The sequence below is a fragment of the Chiroxiphia lanceolata genome, chromosome 24 (assembly GCF_009829145.1).
Source record: "Chiroxiphia lanceolata isolate bChiLan1 chromosome 24, bChiLan1.pri, whole genome shotgun sequence".
Classification (NCBI taxonomy): Eukaryota; Metazoa; Chordata; class Aves; order Passeriformes; family Pipridae; genus Chiroxiphia; species Chiroxiphia lanceolata.
This window is the reverse complement of record NC_045660.1, coordinates 6,421,266-6,443,734: the sequence shown is the minus strand read 5'-3', so window position 1 is coordinate 6,443,734 and position 22,469 is coordinate 6,421,266. Positions and strand designations below refer to the sequence as shown.

Genomic DNA, 22,469 nt, shown 5'->3' with positions numbered 1-22,469 from the left:
AATAAATAACGCCAGGCAGACCCTGTCTGGGAGCAGAGCTCCGTGTTCCGGGGGCTGTGCTGACTGGGTAGGGCCAGGGAGAGCTGGGTTGTTTCAGGAAGCATTCCTTGCAGTCCCTGGAGCCCAGGCCAGGCTGGTCCCCTGCTGCGTTCCTGTGGAGCCGTTTGTGTCTCAAGGGCAGGAAAACCTACCCCGAGCAGCTCCTGCTCCTGCAGCCCGGGGCTCCTGCAGCCCAGGGACACCCGCTGCCCTTTCCCCGGGGTCCAGCCTCTGCCAGAGCCCCGAGACAGCTGGGAAGGCGCTGGAACAGCTGCCCAGGGCAGCGGTCACAGCCCCGACCCTGCCAGAGCTCGGGGAGCGTTTGGACAACGCTCCCAGACACAGGGTGCGATTTTGGGGTGTCTGTGCAGGGACGGGAGCGGGACTGAGTGGTCCTGGTGGGTCCCTCCAGCTCAGGTCATTCCACGACTCCATTCCCATTCCAAGAGGGCAGTGTGCGACCGGGCTGGGAGCGGGGTCCGCAGCCCAGGAGGGGCCCTTTCCCCACGGACAGAGCCTCGCTCTGCCCACGGCCCGTTCCGTGAGGAGCCACCGACCCGGCACCGCCCTTACCGGGGCCGGGGGGCCGCGGGAGGGCCCCTGCGGCGAGCACCGGCTCGGGACCGACGGGACCGGGGGGAGCGGGCCCGGGGAGGGTGCGGGACGAGGGAGCAGGTCAGCGGTGCACCGGTACCGGGAGGGAGCCGGACGAGGGAGCAGGTGAGCGGTGCCGAGGGGTACCGGGGCCGGGGGGGAGCGGGACGAGGGAGCAGGTGAGCGGTGCCGGGGGGTACCGGTACCGGTACCGGGGGGGAGCGGGACGAGGGAGCAGGTGAGCGGTGCCGGGGGGTACCGGTACCGGGGGGGGTGGGCCCAGCGGGCCCGGGGTGGGGGCGGAACCGACCGGGCTCGGCGGGGCCTCGGCGGGGCGGGGGCGCCCCCTTGCGGCGGGCGCAGCGCGGTCAGCTGACCCTCCCCACGCGTCGCGATTGGCCGGCTCTTGCGGCGGTGGCGGCTGGTGCGCGGTGCACCCTGGGGGTTGTAGTCCCGAGGCGCGGGCGGGGAGCGGGCGGCGGCGCGGCGTGGACTGCGGGTCCCGGCGTGCCCCGCGCGGCCCGCGGTGCCCCGCGCTCGGAGCGGAGCCGCGGGGCCGGGCCGGGCCGGGCCGGGCGGACACGATGTCGCGACAGGGCGGGCGCGGCACCGAGAGCAAGAAAATGGTAACGGCGGGGCCCGGCGGGGCCGGGGCGGCGAGCGCGGGGCGCGGCCCGGGGCGGGGGTGAGCGCCCGGGGCGGCGGGGCCCGGCAGCGATCAGCGATCAGCCGGCACCGGCAGCAGCCGCGCCCGTTCGTGGGGCCTTCACACCCAAAGCGCTTCCCCTCTCCAACCTCATTATCCGCTGAGCCAGGAACTGTGAGATGGAGCCCAAAGCTGCAGAGCTCGGCTCGAATTCGGGGTGGAATTAATTAGTTTTTAATGCAAAATCGGTAATAAAAAAATAAAATCTGGGTTATTTTTTTTTTTTCCCCCTCCGGCCATGTGGAGGGGCTGGGTCAGGCTGAGCCGCCCCTCCGTGCCGTGGGGGATCCTCTTCCAGGGATTCAGCTCCTTAAACACAACGATTATTTACGGAAGTGGTGTTAATTCATTGGAAGTCTGACACTTTTGTGGCCACAGAACAGTTACACAGTGTGGACACTGTGGACTGGTCTGCAATAGGAAATAACACAAACAATGGGAAAAGCTTTGGGTACTTTAATTCCGTCAGATGGGCTGAAAATGAAGAATTTCTGTACAAAAACAAATTTAGAGGTTTACCTCGTTTGGAGTTGCGTGAACAGCAGCGTCTCAGGCAACGACTGTGCCCAGTTTGGGTGTGCTGGGGCCCCCTCAGTGGCCTCACTCAGTGACAGACCCTGGGCTGGGGACAGCTGGATTCCCCCCTTCCATCCCCCTCCCCTCCACCTCTGTCCTTACTAAAACCACTGACACCCTCACAACCTGTTCTGCATGAATGTTAAATTCTCTGCCAAGTGTCTGAGTCCAGCTGAGCCAAAGGAACTTCCACCTCGTCCTTCCACTGGTGTGAACTTGCCCAACCTTTAGTTTTCCAAGAGAAAAGTAGAATTTTAAGCAAAAAAAACCCCAAAGAATGTATCAGTTCTTTAGAGCCAAAGTGGGGCAAAAGTTCCAAGGAGCCTGACTGGTTCTTTTCTTACCTGAAGCCTTTTGGTTGTTGTTGCTCCTTGGAAATGGCAATTCCAGAATCATGGAATGGTTTGGGTTGGAAGGGACCTTAAAGGCCATTTAGTTCCACCCCCTGCCATGGGCAGGGACACCTCCCACTATCCCAGGTTGTCCAAGCCCTGTCCAACCTGGCCTTGGGCACTTCCAGGGATGGGGCAGCCACAGCTTCTCTGGGCAACCTGTGCCAGGGCCTCCCCACCCTCCCAGGGAGGAATTTCTTCCTAATCAAGGAACAAGACAAGGTGGAATTCCCTGTGTCCTCTACAAACCCAGTTTCTGTTTGGGGGTGATTCCTCCGTGTGTTTGTTGTGGCTTTGTGTGAACTTGTCATGGTCTGTGTTGTCACTTAACTCTGATCTTGTCTCTTTTCCCTCCCTGCCTGCTGCTGCTTTCATTCTCTAGTATTGGTATTTGCCATTCATTTCACCTTCTGCCTCTCTGCAGCTCATGGTAGGTGACAGATCCCAGATCAGCCCCTCTGATCCCCCTGCATGCCAAAACTGACAGCAGAAACCAGTGCTGGGGGGTTGTGTGTTCCCCAGAACACTCCTTTTTGCAGAGTTTTGTTCTGCAGACTGTAATGACCTTGTTAAGCACTGGTCTGGCTTGATGGCTCCCAAAAAATGCTCTTTGACATCATTTCAGGGTGAGGATCAAAGGTGGTGGCTGGGAGAGGAGAACTTTTCCCCCTCTCTGCAAATTTTCTGCAAATCTGACAACTGTGCAAAGAAAAGCTGAGTGACTTTGTTCCTGGATGTGCACAGCACTCGAGTGCTGAGCTGGCCTGGGATCATCCTCCCTGAGCCTCTGCTGGGTCTGAGGAGCTGATTTTAATCTGTGAAGCAAATTCTGTGCCCAGAAAACTTTCTAGGGACCGGATGAGTCTTGTTTCTTGGTACAGAGTGTTATAAATCCCTGGCTGGAGGAGCATTTTTGGCCTGTTGAAAGGACCAGAGCCCACTGAGCGCTGTCCGTTTGTAATGTGTTGGTGAAACACAGGCTTGAGCCAGATCTCAGCTCTAGGCCAGTGGCTGAGGTAAATTCAGGGCCCTGGCATGGCACCTCGAGCCATCCAGGAGCTGTTGGGCTCTTTCCCAGAATCCCAGCATGGTTTGGGTTGGAAGGGACCTTAAAGCTCATCCGTAGGCAGGGACATCTTCCACTAGACCAGGTTGCTCAGAGCCCTGTTCCGAGGAGACTGAAGTTGTTGCCAGAACTGGAGGTGGGATCCCTCCTGATTAAGCACCGTATTCCTTTGGGAATGCAGCAGGTGTCTGTCCCCTCTCTGTGCCAGGGGAGCTGGGGCAGGATCCGTGGGTGAGTCCCTTTTCCCCTGCAGAACTCGGAGCTGTTCACGCTGACCTACGGCGCCCTGGTCACCCAGCTCTGCAAGGACTACGAGAACGACGACGACGTCAACAAGCAGCTGGACAAGATGTGAGTGGCTCCAGGGATGGGGGTGGATCTGCCGTGTGGGAGCCGTGCTGGAGCTGGGACCACAGCAGGGATCACATCCCTGTATGCTGCCCTGGGAGCAAAGTCCCGGCAGGCTGAAGTTATTTTAACACTGACCTTTCTCAGATTCAACTTTTCTTCTCTGCTGTCGTCTTTGTAAAAGATTTGTTGCCTTCCTAAAGCTGTTGCTCTGGTCCCTTCCCAGGGGTTACAACATCGGGGTCCGGCTCATCGAGGACTTCCTGGCCCGCTCCAACGTCGGGAGGTGCCACGATTTCCGTGAGACTGCTGATGTCATTGCAAAGGTGAACGTCCAGGCACAGCCTTCGCAGGTTTTGGGGGGGGGTTGCATGTGAGGATGGAATATTTACTGCCCATGGGACTGTTCTGAGAGTCTGGCTGAGATTTTGGGGATGAAAAAGAGAGATTTAGCCCAACTACTGCTGGCTGGTGGGAACTGGGAGAAAGGAGAGGTGTTTGCAAACCCCTTCAGTAGTTTTACAGAGGTAAGGCTGTGCTGTTTCCTCACGTGTTCTTGTTCCTCCTCTGTTTGACACAACAGATTGCATTTAAGATGTACCTGGGCATCACTCCCAGCATCACCAACTGGAGCCCTGGGGGTGACGAGTTCTCCCTGATCCTGGAAAACAATCCCTTAGTGGACTTTGTGGAGCTCCCTGACAACCACTCAACCCTCATCTACTCCAACCTGCTCTGTGGAGTGCTGCGGGGTGCCCTGGAAATGGTGAGCCATGTCTCTCTTCCCACGGGATGGGGGTATGGATAGCCAGGTGTCAGCAGATACTTTGATTCTAGTCCATGTTCATGACTTCTGGTTTTGCTTTGGCCTTGAAGTGCATTCCCAGGGAACTCGGTGGGACAACAGAACAGCTGTGTCTCAAATTTCAGAGTCTGTAGAGCCCTGCATGTCATGCCATGCCCTCAGAGTCCTTAAGCTGGTGCTCCAGGATCATTCAGTGCCTGGAGAGGCTGCTGTGCAAAGGGAGATCCCAACTCCCCTCTCCTCTCCTCTCCCCCAGGTGCAGATGGCTGTGGATGTGAAGTTTGTGCAGGACACGCTGAAGGGTGACAGTGTCACAGAAATACGGATGAAGTTCATCAGGAGGATTGAAGACAACCTTCCAGCTGGGGAAGAGTGAACCACAGCCCCATCTCCCTGGGACTGGAGGGACCAGCTGGGCTTGGCCATTAGCTTTCCTCACAGGCCCACAGGGATCTCCTGCCCCTGCACACTCAGACTGACTCACTGACTGTTTCAGATGTCATTTTCTTCTTCTACTGTCACTTCCATCCTCTGTAGAAGATGATTTTCTGGTTGGTGTTTATTTCCCAGGTTCATTCTAAAGCTTTTTCATCAGCTGATGTGCTTTTCCTACTCCCCAGAGGCTTCCTATCCTCAGTTTCCAGTTGTGACCTGGGCTGTGTGAGAACAACTGCTCAGACTCCAGGAGAGCTCCAGTCTGTTCACGTCTGGATTGGTGCTGGATGTCCACAATTGGAGACCAAGCGATGAGAGCCCACAAATTCCCTGCTAAACCCTGTCCTTCCTTAAATGAGGTGTTTAAAATCCATTGGGAGAGAAGTGTGTAGTATTTCTGTAGACCAAACTGGCTTCCTGCACTTGATTCTGGGGTGACTGGTACATGCAGGCTTGATCCAAAGGGCTGGCTCGGGAGAGCTGCTGCAGTGCTGGCACTGGGTGGGGGGCTGTGGCACCACACAGGATGGCAGATTTGGGAGTCCTGTGACCTTTCCAGTGTCCCTTCCCCAGCAATCTCACCACTCCCCTCTCGGGAAGGGAGGATGTTAAACTGCAGTGGAGCAGCAGGAAATACTTTACGTGGAGAAAGGTGAGGGTGGCTCAAGTGGCATCGGTGATCCACAGTGGGAACCAAACTCAGGCTCAGGCCTGGGAGGCGTTAAAGGCATTTCAGATTCTCTTCTGCTGTTGGGGTGTGTAAACTGCATGGTGTGGAGGTGGTGCTGGGGTTTGTTCTCACACATGTTCAGGCTGCAGCAGAATTTCCCATGTTCTGTGACTGGCGACCTGTGGCACCTGCTGATCTGTGAAATACACAAAGTAGTGTTAGATAACAAAAAGCAAGGGACTGGAAAATCAGCTTCCTCTGCCACCCAGAGTCAGAAAACACAGTCAGACATTGGGTTCCCAAATCACTTTACGTAGCATGAAGGCACAGCCCCACAGAGGTCACGGGGAGCTCCAGTACCTGTGTAGGTTGGTGCCTGAGTGTGAGGTGAAAGGGAGTGATCTGCTGCTCGTGCTGCTCTTTTTTGGGTTCTCTGGATGATTGTTGGGCCATCTGGTGCTGAATGAGTCACCCTGTCCCTGTTTGGCCCAAATGAGTCCCTTTGGATGCCCCGTGAGATGTGAAGGGCCAGTGAGTCACTGTAGGAGCAGCCAGAGAACAACACTGAGGCACGGTGGTGGCTGGTGGGTGTTGGGGTCAGAGGTGCTGCACAGTCACGTGGCAGAGCTCAAAACCATCCCTTGTTTCTCATTGTTTTGACCATTCCACATCTCCTTAAAGCTGCATTTTAGAAGCAATTGCATTAAAAGAATCCCAGTGTCAACTCTTTGGTCTCCTCTTGCCTTTGTTCTGGTGGCGGGTGCTGGTGTGGAGTGGCAGCCAGGGCTGGCAAAGTGACAGTGGTGATGGGGTGCCCAGAGCTGGCAGGGCAACAGCAGCACCACAGCAAGAATTCCTGGCTGCTGGTGCTCCCGGGAGCTGCTGCCTGGAGGAACCTGCCCAGTATTCTGCACACGGAGGGCTGTGGCACTGGGGGCAGCAGACACTCGGTGTGGCCGGCTTGGGGACTGGCCTTTCTCTGCCCTGTGAATGCTCCTGTGTGCTCAGTGGCCCGAGGCAGCCGCTGCAGAGCTGTTTGTGGGCATTCCCAGTGGCCAAAAATCACCTCTGGAGGCTTCTGCCCGCCCCCCCCCCAGTGCCAGCTCAGTGCTGCTCCACGGCTGGCATCGGCCACGAGCTGCTGCTGCCGGGAGTGTGGAGACAAAGGGCAGCAACGTTCGCTCTCCAGGAGCTGGAGTTTGTGCCTCCCTTGCTCGTGTAAGTGCTCCCCAGGAGCCCTGCTCTGTGCCAGTGGGCACCTCTGCCCTGTGCTGGTGGCCATCCCCCACTCCAGGGTCACCCTGCAGCCTCTCTTGGCCCTGGGCACTGAACACCCAGGGCTGTGCCCCATATCTGCCAGCCCCGAGGATGGGGAGGTGGCAGCTTTTACAATGAAGTGGCTTTTCCCCTCTGGCTGGAGCTGGTGAATGCCACGTGCCACCGGCCCTGCCAGCAGCAGGAGCCAGGCCTGGCCAGCCAGGATGGCCCCAAAGAGCCCCCAAACTCACCTAGCTCCTGAGACTGTCCCCCAGAGGGTCTGGGGGGAGTGAGGTCCCGTGTCCTTGGGAGTGGATCCCGGACTCTGGCTCCCAGTCCCCTGGGAATTACAGTAATTTGCTGGGGCGACTGGGTCAAAACCAGCCCAGACCTTCTGGAAGAAGAAAAAGCAGAAATAGCATGAAGTAAATTAAAACTGTCTACTACCGAGCAGCTCGCTGCAGACAAGGGAGAATATGCAAAAAGCTCTGTTTGAAACCTACTAAATATTACCATGTGCTGTTTATAGGAAACAAATGGGGAAAGGCATCTGCATCAATAAACCCCAACGTGGCTGGGCTTGGACCGAAGCCTTTCCACGGCTCTTGGTTATTGAATACCCGTCGCTTTCATGTGGTGCCAGCCCTGACCCCTGACACATACCACAGAGGGGAAAGTTGACTTGTGGGAATAATAGACATTCCTGGAGAGCGATTTAACCTGGCAGGAAAAGAGGTGACTTCCAGCCTCTCACTTCCCTGTGCGATATTGGAGATGACAACAGCAACAAATTGAGGGGGGTGACACGGGGTGGGAGTGGTGCTGGAGAGTGATGCTGCAGGACCCCAGTGCCTGGGGTGAGCCCCCTGCCATGCCCAGACCCCGTGTGCCCCCAGTGTGCCCTCGCCAGCCTGAGCACCCTGAGATGGCAGCAGACAGACCCTGCATCACCCACACCCCAGGTCCCGGCCACAGCACCACATCCCAACCCCATCCCCGGCCACAGCACCACATCCCAACCCCATCCCCGGCTCCCACAACAACAGGATGCAGGACCTTTAGTTGCCACAGTGCCTTCAGAGGTGGAAGGAGCTTTTCCAGCCCTTGCCCTCCTCCAGCACCTCCAGCACTGTTCCCTGCAGCAGGAAAGTGGGACACTGGCTGGTGTCCTCATGGAGTGCACTGGCAGGAGTCCAGTGTGACTCAGGGTCCTGCGTGAGGGTTTAAACCAGTTCATGTCCCCAGTGTCGAGACAACCTGGCCAGTGCTGGACAACCTGCTGCCTCCCCACTGCCATGCTCCCCACTGCCTCGTACCCACAGCACCCTCATCCTGCCCTTGTGCCAGCACAGAGCAAGGTGATCCCTTCTCCCCTCACCATTGGTAAGGAAAGCTCCCAGCCCTGCTCCTGACACCCAAGCTGGGGCAGGTGACAGCCCTGGGCACCATCCCTTTGCAGACCCCATGGCCCAGTACCCACTGAAGGGGCAGGGCTGGTGCCAGGAGCGGATCCGGGATGGGACAGGAGACTCTCTCTGGGAGGGAACGTTTCCGGGCTGGTGTCCTCACTGCCGGGGCAATTCCCACAGCTTTCAGCCAGATGTGCTTGGCCGGGGTGCCGGGTGCTTGCTGGGGCTGTGCAGAGGATGTTTCACCCACGAGGGCTCGTGCGGTGGGGATGGGGTTTGTTGGCAGGGCTGGTATGGTGCTGGTGGCCCCGAGCAGCCGAGGTGTGGGCAGTGCCAGGGGGACGGGCTGGCACCAGCCCCAGCCCCTCAGGGGGCTCTGGTACCATGTCCCTGAGCACCCACCACAGCCAGGAACAGGATACTCGGGGGGTGGGTGCCAGCCAGGGATGGATCCATCCCTCACAGGATTCCCAGCTCTGTCTGACCTGGCCCAGCATCTCCCTGTGCTTGGCACCACCCGGGTACCAAACCCATGAGAACGTGGTCTCTGCCTGATAAGGGTCCGGCAAATTTGGGTAACTGGATGCTTTTATAACCCCTCCCGGGCCCCTGGGCTGGCTGTGACACGTGTTTGGCTGCCCTGGAAGCCCAGGCAGCTCACAGAATCCTCTCCCAAGGCACGGCCGCGCTGCAAACCCCCTGCCCTGGCCCGAACGCGGTTTCCAAAGCTGGGAATGCCTCTGGCAGCAGCGCCGGGTCAGGGCAGCCCTTTGGCGACGCTCCTTGGCACCCGCCCTCCCGCAGCATCCCTTGCCAGGGCGAGGAAGAGGAGGAGGAGGTGTCTGCAGTTCCTCCCCCAGACCAGGGGACGCAGGAGCGGCCCCGGCAGCGCTGTTCGGAGCGGTGCCACATTCTGGTGGCGTTTGGTATTTGGGGTGACAGGAAGGAAGCTCCATTGTTCCTCTTTTATTGTTTTGTGTTTCCTAAGTGGGACCAGCACCCTCCTCCCACGCTCTGCCAGGTTGCCGAGCTGATCCAGCCCTGTGAAAGCCACGCCGCGCCGGAGGCGGCTGCTGAGAGCTGGGCAAGGGGAAATGCAGGGAGAAAAGTCCCTGCTTCCAGCACTGACTGGCACTGGCAGCATGTGCAGGGACGAGGAGTGGCTGGGGCAGGGGCACGGTTCATCTCCTGGTCAGGTTTGTGTTCCCAGGTCACCGGGATGTGCTCCTGTATGTGGACATCTAGGCAGCAGCAGCTCGTGCCAGCTGGGGTGAGAAGGGACAACCCTGGTACGACTGTTGCAGGGAATAAGGGTGACATCAGCCACTCCACCATTCCTGGCCCCGTGCCATGACATTGGTGCTCTCTTGGCGTGGAATGGTCCAGACCCCACACAACCAAATCCCAATAATTCAAACCACAGCAGCTCCCTTCCCCTCTGGAAGCCACCCCTCGGCTGCCAGTGGCACAGGATGTGGCACAGGGACACAGTGCCCTCCGGGGCTGGGATCCACCCAAAATGGTGCCAGAGCACCCACAGGCTCAGGCACCCTCTTTGCACCACAAACAACAAAGCCATGAGCTCTCTGCATCCCAGAAACCCCAGGGCAGCAGGGCAGTGCTGTTCCAGCCTTCCTGAATTTCCACAAAAAGCACAAATTTCCCACAGAAAATGTCAATTTTCCCAGCTGCAGCCAGGACTCTGAGGACTCAGCAAGGTGGGTTTGCCTGGAGGCAGCTTGGGAGGCTGCTGGTGCTGAGCAGTCTTAGCCAACAATGAGAGCCAGGAACAGGCAGGAATTTTGATGAGAAATGTTCGTTTTCTTTTAAAATAGTTTTAATTGTGGCTTCCAAGGAAGGGAGCCGCTGGAACAGTCCCTGTTTCCCTCAGCCTGTCGTGAATGAAGGGTTTTGGAGGCTTGAAGAATCACCAGCAAAAGCAGGTTTGATACAACTGTCACTCTACTGCTTATGGTGTAGATAAAGCACATCAAGGAAAACTGCATTAAAAGTGATCTCCAATGATTTAGGTGGAAACGGGGACACAAAAAGGAAAAGAGGGAAAAGTCAGGGATGCAAAGGGCTAAGGGAGACCCCCTGAGCTGAGTCACCAGGTGCAGAGAGGATTCCCTGGCTAAATTTAGCCTCAGACTGGATCAGTGGTTTAAGTCTAAAGGATTTACCAACACTTAATCATGACAATATCTCATTAACACAGCAACAGCAGCCCTTGATCAATTGGCTAATTTAACTCTGACAAAATGATTCAAATGTGATTTTCTATAACCGTAAATGAATTATAAATCCAAAGAGGCAACACTCATAATGCACACACACGGACACAAGGAAGGAACAGACCTGTGAGAAATTCGAGTTCAGTGAAATACTCACATTGATGCATCTTCTCAGTGGTGAAGGGCTGAGCCTCGAGCAGCTGGGGGGGTATCAGCCCAGGCTCTGTCGTTGCTGGTCCTCTGGGATCACAAGCAGGAGAGTCCGTGAGCTCTGAGATTCATCCCACTCCAAGGGAGATGCTGGCACATGCAGCCCGGGAGAGCTCAAAAGGGTCTCACTCAGGACCACTGGTTGCAGGGTCAGGAGATGACTGACTTCAGTCACAAGTGAATTTCCATCCTGGCCACAATTCCAGTCGGTAGCTACGGGAGTCTTCCTCAAAAAATCCAGTAACAAAAATATGATTCCACTCGGGCTGTTGTTCAGGCAGAAAAATGAAGACTGGAGGCTGTTTGTGAGAAAACAGGAGCTCGTGAGAGACCAGGAGTTCTAGGACCAGAGAGGGTTTCAAAAGCTCAAGGGAAGCCACCTGCCCAAACACCATTAATTAAGGTGGGGGCCTAATGAGCATTCCTGAGCCCACAGTGCACCTGAGGGGGATGGATGCACCTCAGAGCCACAGCAAGTGGTCAGCAGGGAACCCCAACCCTAACCCTGACCCTGCCACCCCAGTGAGGGGCTGCTCTGCTGCTTCTGGGCTGCCCTGCCCTCACCAAGGCTCCCCATCCCTGCACAGCTGCCTCAAAGCTGCTCTGTTGCAAACAGATGGGTCTGGGGGTTGTTTTTAAAGCCCCCACACCTGTCCTGCCACTACACAGATGGTACCAACTGGGGGCTGCTCTGGAACCCCTCAAAACACAGCCCATCCCGATCCCACCTTGTCCCCTATCCCATCCCAACCCGTATCCCATGCTCTCCATGGTGAGCAGCTCCCGACAAGCGGGACCAACCCAGACCCATGGATGACCAGGGACTGCTGCAGTCGAGGTTTCCAAGCTGTTTAGTTAATAGAGAGAGGAGAAAACAGTTTGAAAATTCAAAACCAATCCCCTCCCTGAACAAAGAGAAGGCCCAGACGTTCCCGTTGGCTTCTTCCTGCCCGTCACACACAGACACGGGAGCTGACTCAGGGGAAAGTGCTCTCCAGAACAATGTCTCTTCTTCCAGCAAAAAAAATACCGATTTTATTTTCATTAGTGCCAGTGCTGACATCCAAGGGCTCAGGAAGAAGTTGCCGGGCACGGGGCCGGCTCTGCCCCGGGCTGTGGCTCCGTGTCCCCGTCCCATGGTGGGCACGGAGCCGCCCGCGTGCCCCGACTGGAGCCAGTGTCTGCCCTGGGCTGGGACCGGCACTGTGGCCTCTTGCCCAAGCTCCTGCTGGGGCTGTCACTGCTCCCCAAGCCCCGGAGCGATGAGCCATTGCTGGGAAGGCGCTTGAGCAAGATGCCACTGAGGAGCTGGAGGGTGTCCCCTGCGGAGGGGAGAAATCCGGCGGCTTCCTCGAGCATGGAACACCGAAACGACCCGGTGGGACCTCTGCTTGCCCGGTGCTGGGGAGCCTTAGAGGGCAAACAGGAGCTGGGGCTGCTCTGGGCTCCTGCACCCCCCCACCTCCAGCATCCCTCCGCCCCACTCCTGCATCCCCTGAGCATCCTCTTATCCCAGGCTCCAGCATCCCTCTGCCCCGTGCTCCTGCATCCCCCAGGCTCCCAGAGCCTGGCACAGGGGGCTGTGCCGTGGGTTAACAGAGCGTTAACCGGGACAGCGGGGCCGGGGAGCGCAGCCCCAGGAATGAGGAAGCCGGAGCGGGCACCGTAGTGGAAAGGGCTTGGCACGGGCTGTGGAAAATGGAGGCCTAGAGAAATGTGACAGCAGGCTGGCCTGGCCGGCAGTACCACACAGGCGTAGTTAAGCCTTCAAGCCTGCCATTGTTCTCCCCTAATTATTCCCACTCCCTGAGTATTACACCCCATAATTCAGGAAAGCTGAGTAATGGAAGAAACAACAGCAATTTTAATCTCTCAGTACCGGTGGTCTCCACCAAAAAAATGCTTTCAAGAGCTCTGCGGTTGCGACTTCCTCGGTTTGGTGGGCAGTGTAGGGGAGGGGGAGCACGGCCACCAGCCCGCGGGTGCTCGGCCGAGACCAGGGGCGAGGAGGTGAGAGGGGACAGGACCAGGACCTCGCTCCAGGTGATGGGAGAGGAGTAGGAGGAACATGCTGGATTCTGGGAGCATCCCCACCAGGTACCTCATGAGCCCCACGCTGGCAGCGGAGGTGATGTTGGGGTGATGTCTACTGGAGAGGGGGCCAGGCAAGGCAACCACCACTGATTCTGTATCTTCTGCTCTCAGCTAAACCACAGAGAACTGGGCATCAGTTTTTGGTCAAAGCATGTTTTCCTTCCTGGAAGCTGGCTTTCAGGAAAGGAAATTTGGAGCTCCCTAGAAGTGTTCTTGCTTTTTGACAAAAGCCACTACGGGTTTGTTCTCTGAGGAACAAACTTTGGGTAAACACATTCCCACTGCCACAAGGCACGAGGTCAGGAGTCAGCACTGGCAGCACCTGGGTGATCTGGAGGAGCCCACATGGGGAGGAGGGACCCCCAGCCCCCTCCATCCATCCATCCATCCATCCACCCCTCCTCAGCTCCAAGCTGCAGTAAAAGTATCAAAACAAGCCCAGGTCTGTCCTGCCCCAGCTTCCTGCAGGCACAGCACTCACCTGCTGTAAACTACACGACCATCTTCCCCCCCATTGAAGTTTTGTCAGTAGCAATGGCCAGGCCAAATAAACAATGAAGTCACAGAGCCAGGCAAGGAGCTGCCAGACTGAGGAGCCCACCACAGCCAGGCAGGGATCGTGCCAGAGCAGAGGGGATGGGGCCAGTGCCTTTGAGCCACAGTTCAGTGTCCCCTCTCAGCAGCTGCTCTGAGGTTCACCTGCAGGATGCTCAGCTCCCAGTTCCACTGGGGGAGGTCACATCCCTCACCCCGGGTACAAGGCAGGGTGATGCCTCTGCCATCCTGGGAGCCCCGTGACACCACCAGCCCTTGGAGGACAGGTCACCCTGCAGCCACCCACGAGGTTTAACCCTGATGACACACAGCTCAACCTGCCATGGCCCTGAGCGCTGCCCTTGGCCATGTCCCCGTGGCCCCTGGCCCCCGAGGTGCCCGGGCAGGGCAGGCCAGGTGGGCCGGGGTGGCCCGAAGGTGACGGTGGCGGCGGGCGCTGCCTCTGTGTGGTCTGAGCCATCTGGATGCACTTACAGCAAATGCTGCAGCAACTGCGGGAAGATCAAAACTCTGCAGGCCAACCTTGATTCCCGGTGCATTTTTTGCATTTTTGAGGACTCCAGTCTATAACCTGACAGCGGGGAGGGGTGCTGCCTGCACAGCCCCGGAGCCCTCGGCACGGCGCTGCCAGACTCCAGGAGTGATGGCCAGGCTGCCTGGCATCACTGCAGGGACCCTGGGATCCTGGGAATAACCCCAAGGAAACACTGTTGGGCCCTTTGTCCATACCTGTTACTCAGAGCTGGCACTGATTCTGCTGGGGAGTCAAATCCTGCTGCACCCCAGGGCTCCCACTCACAGCAACTGGGAGGACCTTCTGGGTGTCCCCATCCCTGGGGCCAGGGGAGATGCCAAGAAGCAACTGATCCCCACCCCTGGCCTTGGGAATGACACGGTCCCATCCAGCTGCACCTCACTCCAGGGGCTTCCCGTCACCTTTGAAGCTCAGATAGGGAAAATTGTCCCAGCCCTCAACGTGGGCATAAAGGTGTCCTTATGGTGGGGCAATGGAGAGGGCACAGGGAAGGAAGAGGGGCACAGGGGTGTCCAAGGGGGCACAGGAGAGGTGGCTCCCACTCCCATGGCAGTCCTGCCCATGCTGACTGACTCGTTCTCTCATTAGCAGGAGTGGGGCCGTTTGGCTTTTCCCTTCTCCACCTGGAAAGGGGCCACTTACTGTTTTACAACTAAAATAACAAATTATTTCATAGAGGCTGGAGTTGCTGGGAGCTCTCAGGCTGAGCATGGTGTGGTGCAGGGGCAGGCACAGCCCCCTGAGCCCCCTGCCCAGTGCTGGCCCCAGTGCTGTGACCCGGGGTGCCCATTCCATGCCAATGTGGAGCACAGGCAAAGGGGGCACAAGGGATGCAGAAGGAGGAAGGGGAGCAGCAGGATCAAGGGCTGATTGCCTGTCCCTGTTGGTGCTCATCCTACCCTGGGGACCCCATCCCTGGTGATGCCCAGGAACCCCCAGCCCTGCTTTCAGCTCTCAGTGGGGAGCAGGCTCTGTACAGTGCTGGGGCTGCAGCAGCCCCAGACCCCAGGATGGCATCTGCATCCTGCAGCCCTGCCCAGCAATGCCACGTCCCAAGCACTCAGCTTCCTCTGGGAAAGGGATGCTGAGCTGTGCCCCAGCTTCCTCTCCCAGGAAAGGTGCTGGGAACCTGCTCCCTGCTCCCTGCCCTGCAATGGGAACCAGCCTGTTCCCTGTTCCCTGCTCCCTGCCCTGCCCTCCAGAGCTGCTCATGCACTGTCTGACCTCGCAGGCAGATCTTGGGGTGCCACAGGATGCAGCACCCACTGAGCAGGGCCCCCCATGCCCCCTCCCCAGGGTGACCTGCTGACAACCACAACAATAGCCTGGCTGATAAAACCCTAAAGCCACACGTGCCCTTCCCTGTCCATCCTCACTGTGGCCCCAGGTGCCAGCCTGGTGCTGGGGGGTGGATGGGAGAGCCAAGTCAGGGATACCAGGAGCCTGGAGCCCACTGGGACCTGGGCTGGTGCCTCTGCTCCACCAGCCTTACCTCCTCAGAGAATGACCCTCATAAAACGAAGCAGCAGCTGTTTGGTGGATAATAAACTGTTATTTTTTCCCCCTGTTTTACAACTAGTTTACTGCAGAAACGTTTCAGCAGCTCAGCAGAGCACTGGGGTAGCAAACCTCCTCCACGTGCTCTGGGCAGCTCCTGGATGGGTTCAGGACCCTGCCCTCATCCCATGGGATGGGTCCCTGGCACTCATGGGACAACCCAGACCAGTCACTGGTGCAGGAATGGCACAGGGAGGAAGGAAGGATGCAAACTGGGTGGGTGACTGTGCTCCTGATGGCTTCTGTCCTGAGCCACCCCCGTCCAGGGACAGCTGGGTGTTGTGGGGTGACCCTGGTTCCGGGCTGGAGCAGCCCCCAGGACCCAGGGACTCCGTTCACCCTCTGCTCCAGAGGCAGATTTACTGCCTATAGCCAGGGGTGTTTATGGTGGGCTGGAATGCGCGTCCCCAGCACGTGATGAATTTACAACGTGCCAACGAGTGGATTTATTCCTGCCCCACTGTCAGTGAATTAATCACGGCAGCCACGGGAAAGCTGGAGGTGCAGGTGGGGAGAGGTGCCCGGAGAGGGGGGTGACAGGGGCACGTGGGGCATGGGGCACCACAGGGATGTCCCAGCTCCAGGTTGCGTTGGGCCACGATGAGCTCCAGGGCTGCTGCGGGGAAAGGTTTATCCTTCAGCTTCCAATTCCACGTGCCATTTCCAAACACAGGTCCGGGGGCCACCATCTCCCACCTGGGCTGGCGCTCTGCAGACAAGGGAGCCCTGGAAACTGTAGGTGAGTGCAGTTTTTCCATGCGTATGTATATAGGAGCAGAGTCAACTGCCAAAGTAAATACAACCCTTCCCTTTCCAAAAATGTCCTCCAGGAATTGTAAAGGATCCTGGAGCAAGAATTCTGCCTCAGATCCCTTTTGCTTTCTATTGGGGGAAGTGTATAAACCCGCTTCGATTCAGCCCGAGCAAAGGCAACGTGCTGAGAGTGTTTTTTTATGACATGCACCAAAGGTGCTGGGAGCTGGAGCCACGGCCATGTGCACCCCGGGCAGGGCTCACGCAGGAAAACAATCCCAGTAAAGAGCTTTACAGCCACCGAGGAATGTGGAACCTCCACCGGCCCGGCCGAGGCTTGCAAAGCTAATTGCTTTGGGATTTGCTCTTTGGGGGGGTCGAGTCTCCATGGTTGCTGCCTCAGAGGGTCCCAGCTGCCCTTGCGGTTCATTAGGATGCTGAGCGGGGAACTGGAGATGCTTTTAGGAGGCTGCAGCGGTTGTGGGGTAAGGGAAGGAGCCCTGTGGTTCCCAGCTGCAGCTCTGCCTTCTCCCGTTACAGCCGGGGACCCTTCCTGCCCCGGCGGGGTCCGTGCTCGCAGCCGGCAGTGATGGCCCCACGGCTGCTGAACCAGGAGCTGTCCCTGATTCCAGGATTCCAGCGGGACCATTCCCTTCTATCTGACCCACTGGGACCCATCCTGGGCTGAACCCCCAAGGAGAACCCCAGGGATGCTTTTTGAGGCCGATGCATCCTCGTGTGTGCCAGGGCGAAGGCTGCAGTGGCCGATGGACGCGGTGCTGTGCCCGCAGCCCGTCCCCCCAGGCCCCGGCTGCCCACGTGTTTTCTTAACTGATCTTTTCTTGCTCATTTAAGTGACTTTGGAAAATGGGATTTTGGCTCTTAAATCGTTCAGGGGCTTTTGAAAATTTGACTCTAAATACTTTCCGAAGTGCATTTGTATGAAGTAATTCTCTCCAACCTCCCACAGTGGTAGTCAGATTGCATTTAATCCATCACTGAATGTTCCCGAAGGCTGGGATCTGGCACTGCGCTCCACACAGAACTGTGGCTCGCCCCGGCACCACTTCTCCCTGCCCGGTGTCCTCCTGCCCAGCACACCTCTCACCTGAGTGTCACTGCCAGCAAAGCCAGGGTGATGCCCCTTGTCCCTACCCCTGGCACACCATTCCAGCACCCTCAGCGGGCATGGCAGTGCCCCCCGGCTCTGCTCAGCTCTGCCAGCCCAGTCCCTGGCCCCCTCCTGCCCCCAAGGCACATTTTCCTGCTGAGCACCAAGGGCTGGTTTTCCGAGCACAATTATCCATCTTGTGGAAACATGGAAACAATATTCCAGTGCACGGGGCTGATTCGATTACGTCCGTGACCCACCGAAATTAAGTTAAGGCATTTTTCAGCCCTAGATTGAATTATGTCTCCTCCCCCTCTCTTGTTCCTCCTGCGTGGAGCAGAGGGATGGCTGGGATGGGGATTTGGGTGGGCAGCGAGCCCGGGACCCCCCGAGCAGCCCTGAGGTGCAGCAGTGCCCGGTGCTGCTGTGGCACCGCGGCTGTCACTGGTTCACATGTGGCCCTGGCAGGGCCAGCACGGTGCCGGGGACACCACGGAGCCCTGGCACGGCAGCGGGTGCGGGGCTGCCAGGGGATGGAGGCAGTGGAGCCGCTAAATCCCGCACTAAGCCTGGCTTCCCTCTCCTGCTGGGAAGGAGAGCCCTCGGCAGCGGCTCGGCACAGTGCGGAGAGGTATCGGCTGTTTAACTCAAATAAGTAAACTTTAAGTAGAATGAGTTACACGGTTATGACACTGAGTGAGTTGGGATGTTGTTTGCTTTTCTCACTCAGCATGAGGAGCTGGGTTTGCTGCAGCCTTGGGCTGTGAGCTGTGAGCTCACACCTGGACATGTTTTGGGCTGGAACAGAGTGAATTCCATAGTAATTTTCCCAGGAGCTGGTACAGTGCTGGGTTGTGCCTTTACTACGAGAACCGTATTGATAAGACACGGATGGTTTGGGTCTTGCTCAGTGACATTCATCCAAACTACACTTTTTCAGTTCCCCGTGCTCTGCCAGTGAGCAGGTGCACCAGCACCCAAAACAGAGGATCAGGAGACTGCAACTATGAGCAGAAACTGCAACTCCACAGGATGAAAACAGTAAAGGAGGAAAAAGAGAAGGAACTCGATGATAGGTTAGAAGACCCAGCCCAAAAATGACCATTTCTGGGCAGCGTGAAGGAGCCAGTGTGGCCAGCACGGCGGGGTCAAGGTGGCGTGGCCAAGGTGGCATGGCCAGGTGACCTGGCTGCACCCCAGGGTCCATCCCGGTGAAGGGACAGGCCTGTGGAGCAGGGAAGCAGAGCGGGAGAGGCCGGCATGGAGAGGGGCTGCAGCCGATGGTTTGCTCTGCGGGACAGAGGAGTGTCTGTGCTGGTGAATGAGTCTGTGAGCAGAGGAAATGCTCTGCCAGTGAGAGCTCCGGTTAAACAAGGCTGGTCCACTTCTGCAGGAACCACTGTGCTGGTGGAGGCCCTGCATGCTCTGCCCAGTGCCCGAGGGCTGCAGGTGGGATAAGGATGTGGGAAAGAGAGCTGGCACTGCTGGGACACAGTGATTGCAGGGCTGAGACGGTGGCAGAGCAGTTGCTGCCAGCAGCCATCCCGCTGGGACTGCAGTACCTGAGCAGCAGGTGACCCCGTGCCGTGGTTCAGCCTTGGGGCTGCTCTCAGCTGCTCACCGTGCTCTGCAGTAGCGACCAGCTGCGGGTAAAACCCCAACCCCGCCTGCCCGGGACACGGAGGGGACCCCAGCCCCGTCCGCCCGCGCAGGGCACAGCACATCAGCATTCCTGGGAGCAGGGTCCGGCTGCTCGCCGGGGGAAGGCATTGAGAGGGGATTAGCCGTCTGATGCCCCCCTTGCTCAGGCGCTTAATACAGAAAACAAACACCCTTGTGCGCCCAGCGGCTTCCATCCCGGCGGGTTTTCTCCGTGCCCGTTGCCTGAGCAACCCTAATCTGCCTCCCGGGGCACTCCGGGGCCCCGCACCCCCGGCCCGTGCACCCCGGGAGCTGCGGCAGCGCCGGCGCTGTCCCGGCTGTGCCTGGCACGCGGCTGCCAGCGGGACACCGCGGCTCCTCCGCCTCGGGAACGGGCAGCACACGGTGGGTGGGAAAGGCTGCGGGCACCTCGCTCCCCCGGGATCGGGGCACCTCCGTCCCCGTGTGTGATCTGAAACTGCGCGAGGATGCACTGGCACCACGTTTCCCAACCTTTCTGCCCAGGGCAACAGGATTTTCGGAGTGGCGAAGTGCCCCCACCACAGAAAGGGGGGCACCTCCTGCTGTGGCCCTGTGCCCACAAAGGGACTGGGCAGCGGGTTTGTGGGAGCATGGGGGAAACGCTGCTCTAGCCCTGGGCTGCCAAACGGACCGAGGAGGGGAAAAAGGGTTGGACCGCACCGCGCCCCATCCCAGGGGCCGGCAGCTCAGTCCCGGGGACTCGTTTCCCACCCTGTGGCTGCTGTTGGTGGCATCAGCATCCCCAGGGCGCTGGGCATCCCTGCGCGGGGACACGACAGGCAGGCCCGGGGGGCCGTGCCCACGGGCCCCCCGTCCCGCGTGGGGTGGCGAGGAGGGGCCGGGGGCGGGGGCCGGGGCCGCGCTGTCGGGGATACGCGGGGCGCGCAGTCTCCTTCCCGCGCCGGAGCAACGAGCAGCGCGGCCGGGCTGGGACCGCCGGCGGGAGAGAGGAAAAAAGAGGGAAAAGACGGAAAAGAGCAATCACAGAAGCCAGCCTGGCGCGGTCTCGTACCGCACCCCCGCCCCACTTCGTATTCCCCCGCTGCGCATCCCCCCGTCCCGCTTTGCATCCCCCCTCTCCGCATCCCCCCGTCCCACTCCGCATCTCCCGCAGCCCCGGCCCCGCTTCGCATCCCCCGCACCCCCCGCGCCCCCGGCCCCGCTCCGCCCTCCCGCCCGCCCCGCTCCGCCCCGCGGGGTGCCCGGCCCGGCCCGGCCCGTCCCGCCGCTCCCGCCCGCGGCCGCCCGTGCCCGCCGCTCCGCTCCGCCGCGCCGAGGGTGAGGTAAGGTCCGCTCCGCTCCGCCGGGATGGGGTCTGGGCTCCGCCGCTCCCCCGCGTGTCTCGCGGGTCTCCCCGGGCTCGGGCGCGAGTTGATCCCGTGGATTTCCCAGTCACGAGTCTCGCGGTTCTGGTGCCTTTCCCCCGAGTAACACCCCAGGACGCTCCAACCATCCCTTCCCGGACAGGTCTGAGCCCGCTTTCCTCTACTTTTCCTTTTCTCATCCTTTCTCCCTCCTTTGACTCACCTCAGTCGGGTCCCTTTCTCAGGGAATCCTCCCCGGAACCTCTGTGGTCTCCCAAAGGCCAGCCTTTTCTGCTGTTAGGAAATATGTTTGTGAGAGCAAAAGTGTTTTGGGGAAAGTGCCGTGACCTTTGGGACAGCCGCTGCTGGCACTCACTGCCCCGGCCCTTCCCGGAGCTTGTCCCCTCCTGCAGCTGCCAACATCTGCACCCAACGGGTCCCGGCACCATTCCCGGGAAGAGGCCTTCCACAAACACCTTGGGAAATACAAGGTGCTTATTTTATTCAGCTTTTTTTTAAAGAATGTTGCTGTTAATTGGCTCCTGAGCTACCAGGTTCCCCAGCTTTGAACATTCCCAATAAGCCAGGAAAGATCCCCCCTGTACAGTAGCCTCAGGCCAGGCAATAACCTACCGGAGATATTTCTCATCTATGGGCAGCTTTGCTGTAAGGAACATGTTTAATAAATCATAAGGCCGGTGAATTCCTGGGATTTTTATTGCTTCTGTAAAAATGCAGTTTTGATCCATCTGCGAGGGACACTGGGGAACAAAGCGGCTCCTTTCAGAGCCGGATCCTACGAATTTAGGACACGGAGCTGGCAGTGGGGCTGGTGGCTGTGAGCCTCTGGGGCAGGGGCAGTGCCGTGGTGGTGAATGGGGGCTCCAAGGGCTGTCCTGCCCCTGCTCTTTGAGGGACCAGCGTAACCAGGGCTCCTGGAGCCCTGTCTTGGCTTCCCTCACGCCACCGGGGCTGTGGACACGGCCGCGTGCGCGGAGCTGAGGCAGCGATGCCAGGGGAAACATCACAGCTGGAAACGCAGCGAGGCTGCGCCAGGCTTCCAGTTACATTTTTCCTCCTCACCCTGTTGCCCAAGGGGAAAAGAAGCAGCAAAACCCGAACTGCTAAAAAACCGGGAGAGATTCTTGCAGGAAGGATCGCCTGGTTTCCATCAGCCCAGCTGACTCGGTCCCCCAGCAGTGGGGAGGCGGATTGTCCCAGCGAGTCTGGGCAGAGGAATGGCAGTAAAGAGATTTTTTTTGCCTGTTCCAGTGTGAAAACTGGGGTTTAGGAGTGGGAGCAGAACCGAAATGCGAACGGCACACGGAGAACCTGGGAGCTGTCAGGAATTCATCGGGGTTTCGGAAACCACGAGCGCCGTGGCTGAGGAGCTGGTTGTGGGTTGAAGTGGGTGGTGGAGGGTGCTGGGCTCTGCCCCACCACGCTGGGCCGAACCCAGAGGCTGGGCTGCCCTTGGCCACGGAGGCAGCGGGTTGGGGACGGGGATTTGTCCCGTCTCCTGCCATGCCTTTGTTTTAGGCTGTGCGGAGCCCAGCCACAGAGGCAGGGAGGGAGCGTTTCTTTGTACAGGGAAGCATTTAAATTCTTTACAGTGATTCATATATTCCATTCATATGAAACACAGTCCTGCAGAGTGTGAATGGGGACTGCGGGGGGATTTTTTTAAGGCAATAAGCCCTAGAAGTGTCAAAAGTTATTCACACCTTGGTGAAATCAAGGATATTTCTGTCCGTGGCTCTTGGCAGGGGCTCAGCACAGCTCGCCTTGCGTCGGGTTTTTGGTTTCCCACTTGGATACAGAGCGGGGGGAACGTGGGGGCAGCACTCCCGTTGCCCCTGCCCAGCATTGGAATGTTTCTCAGGGCCAGAGGGGCCCAGCACAGGCTGTGCCCAGGGGTTGTGGGTTGTTGGGCAGCTCCCGTGCTCGGCCCCACCAGGGCTCGAACCCCATGGGTTACATGCCCAGCAAGCCCCGGGGCTGGGGAGCAGCAGCCCTTCCCTGAGCCCATGGCACTGCCCCTCGAGTGATGGTCACCAAGGCTGTGACCAAAGCTCCAGACCAGCTGTCCCCGTGGGGGCAGAGCCTGCCCTGTTTGCCTTCAGCACGAGGGACAGG

At 58.7% G+C, this 22,469-nt stretch overlaps 1 protein-coding gene across 3 annotated transcripts; it reads left to right on the top strand.

The window, feature by feature from the left end:
- The first annotated feature begins 132 nt into the window (after positions 1-132).
- Positions 133-6,355, top strand: TRAPPC3 (trafficking protein particle complex 3). Of its 3 annotated transcripts, none has more exons than XM_032710147.1 (6): positions 133-385; positions 2,732-2,737; positions 3,627-3,724; positions 3,948-4,047; positions 4,305-4,487; positions 4,783-6,355. In XM_032710147.1, exons 2-6 carry the CDS (start codon positions 2,735-2,737, stop codon positions 4,900-4,902), a joined length of 504 nt encoding a protein of 167 aa, XP_032566038.1. In that variant the 5' UTR covers positions 133-385; positions 2,732-2,734; the 3' UTR covers positions 4,903-6,355. The 3 variants fall into 3 exon arrangements, with proteins under 3 accessions (XP_032566038.1, XP_032566036.1, XP_032566037.1); XM_032710145.1 differs by lacking the exon at positions 133-385 and adding an exon at positions 1,157-1,259 and having other exon boundaries at positions 2,690-2,737; XM_032710146.1 differs by lacking the exons at positions 133-385; positions 2,732-2,737 and adding an exon at positions 1,158-1,259.
- Positions 6,356-22,469: the final 16,114 nt, after the last annotated feature.

Excerpts from the sequence above, each read along its gene's own strand:
- TRAPPC3 (XM_032710145.1), top strand. The coding sequence starts at position 1,218 with ATGTCGCGACAGGGCGGGCGCGGCACCGAGAGCAAGAAAATG. Across the intron at positions 1,260-2,689 it reads GCACCGAGAGCAAGAAAATG|TATTGGTATTTGCCATTCAT; the intron begins GTAACGGCGGGG and ends TTCATTCTCTAG. Across the intron at positions 3,725-3,947 it reads AACAAGCAGCTGGACAAGAT|GGGTTACAACATCGGGGTCC; the intron begins GTGAGTGGCTCC and ends GTCCCTTCCCAG.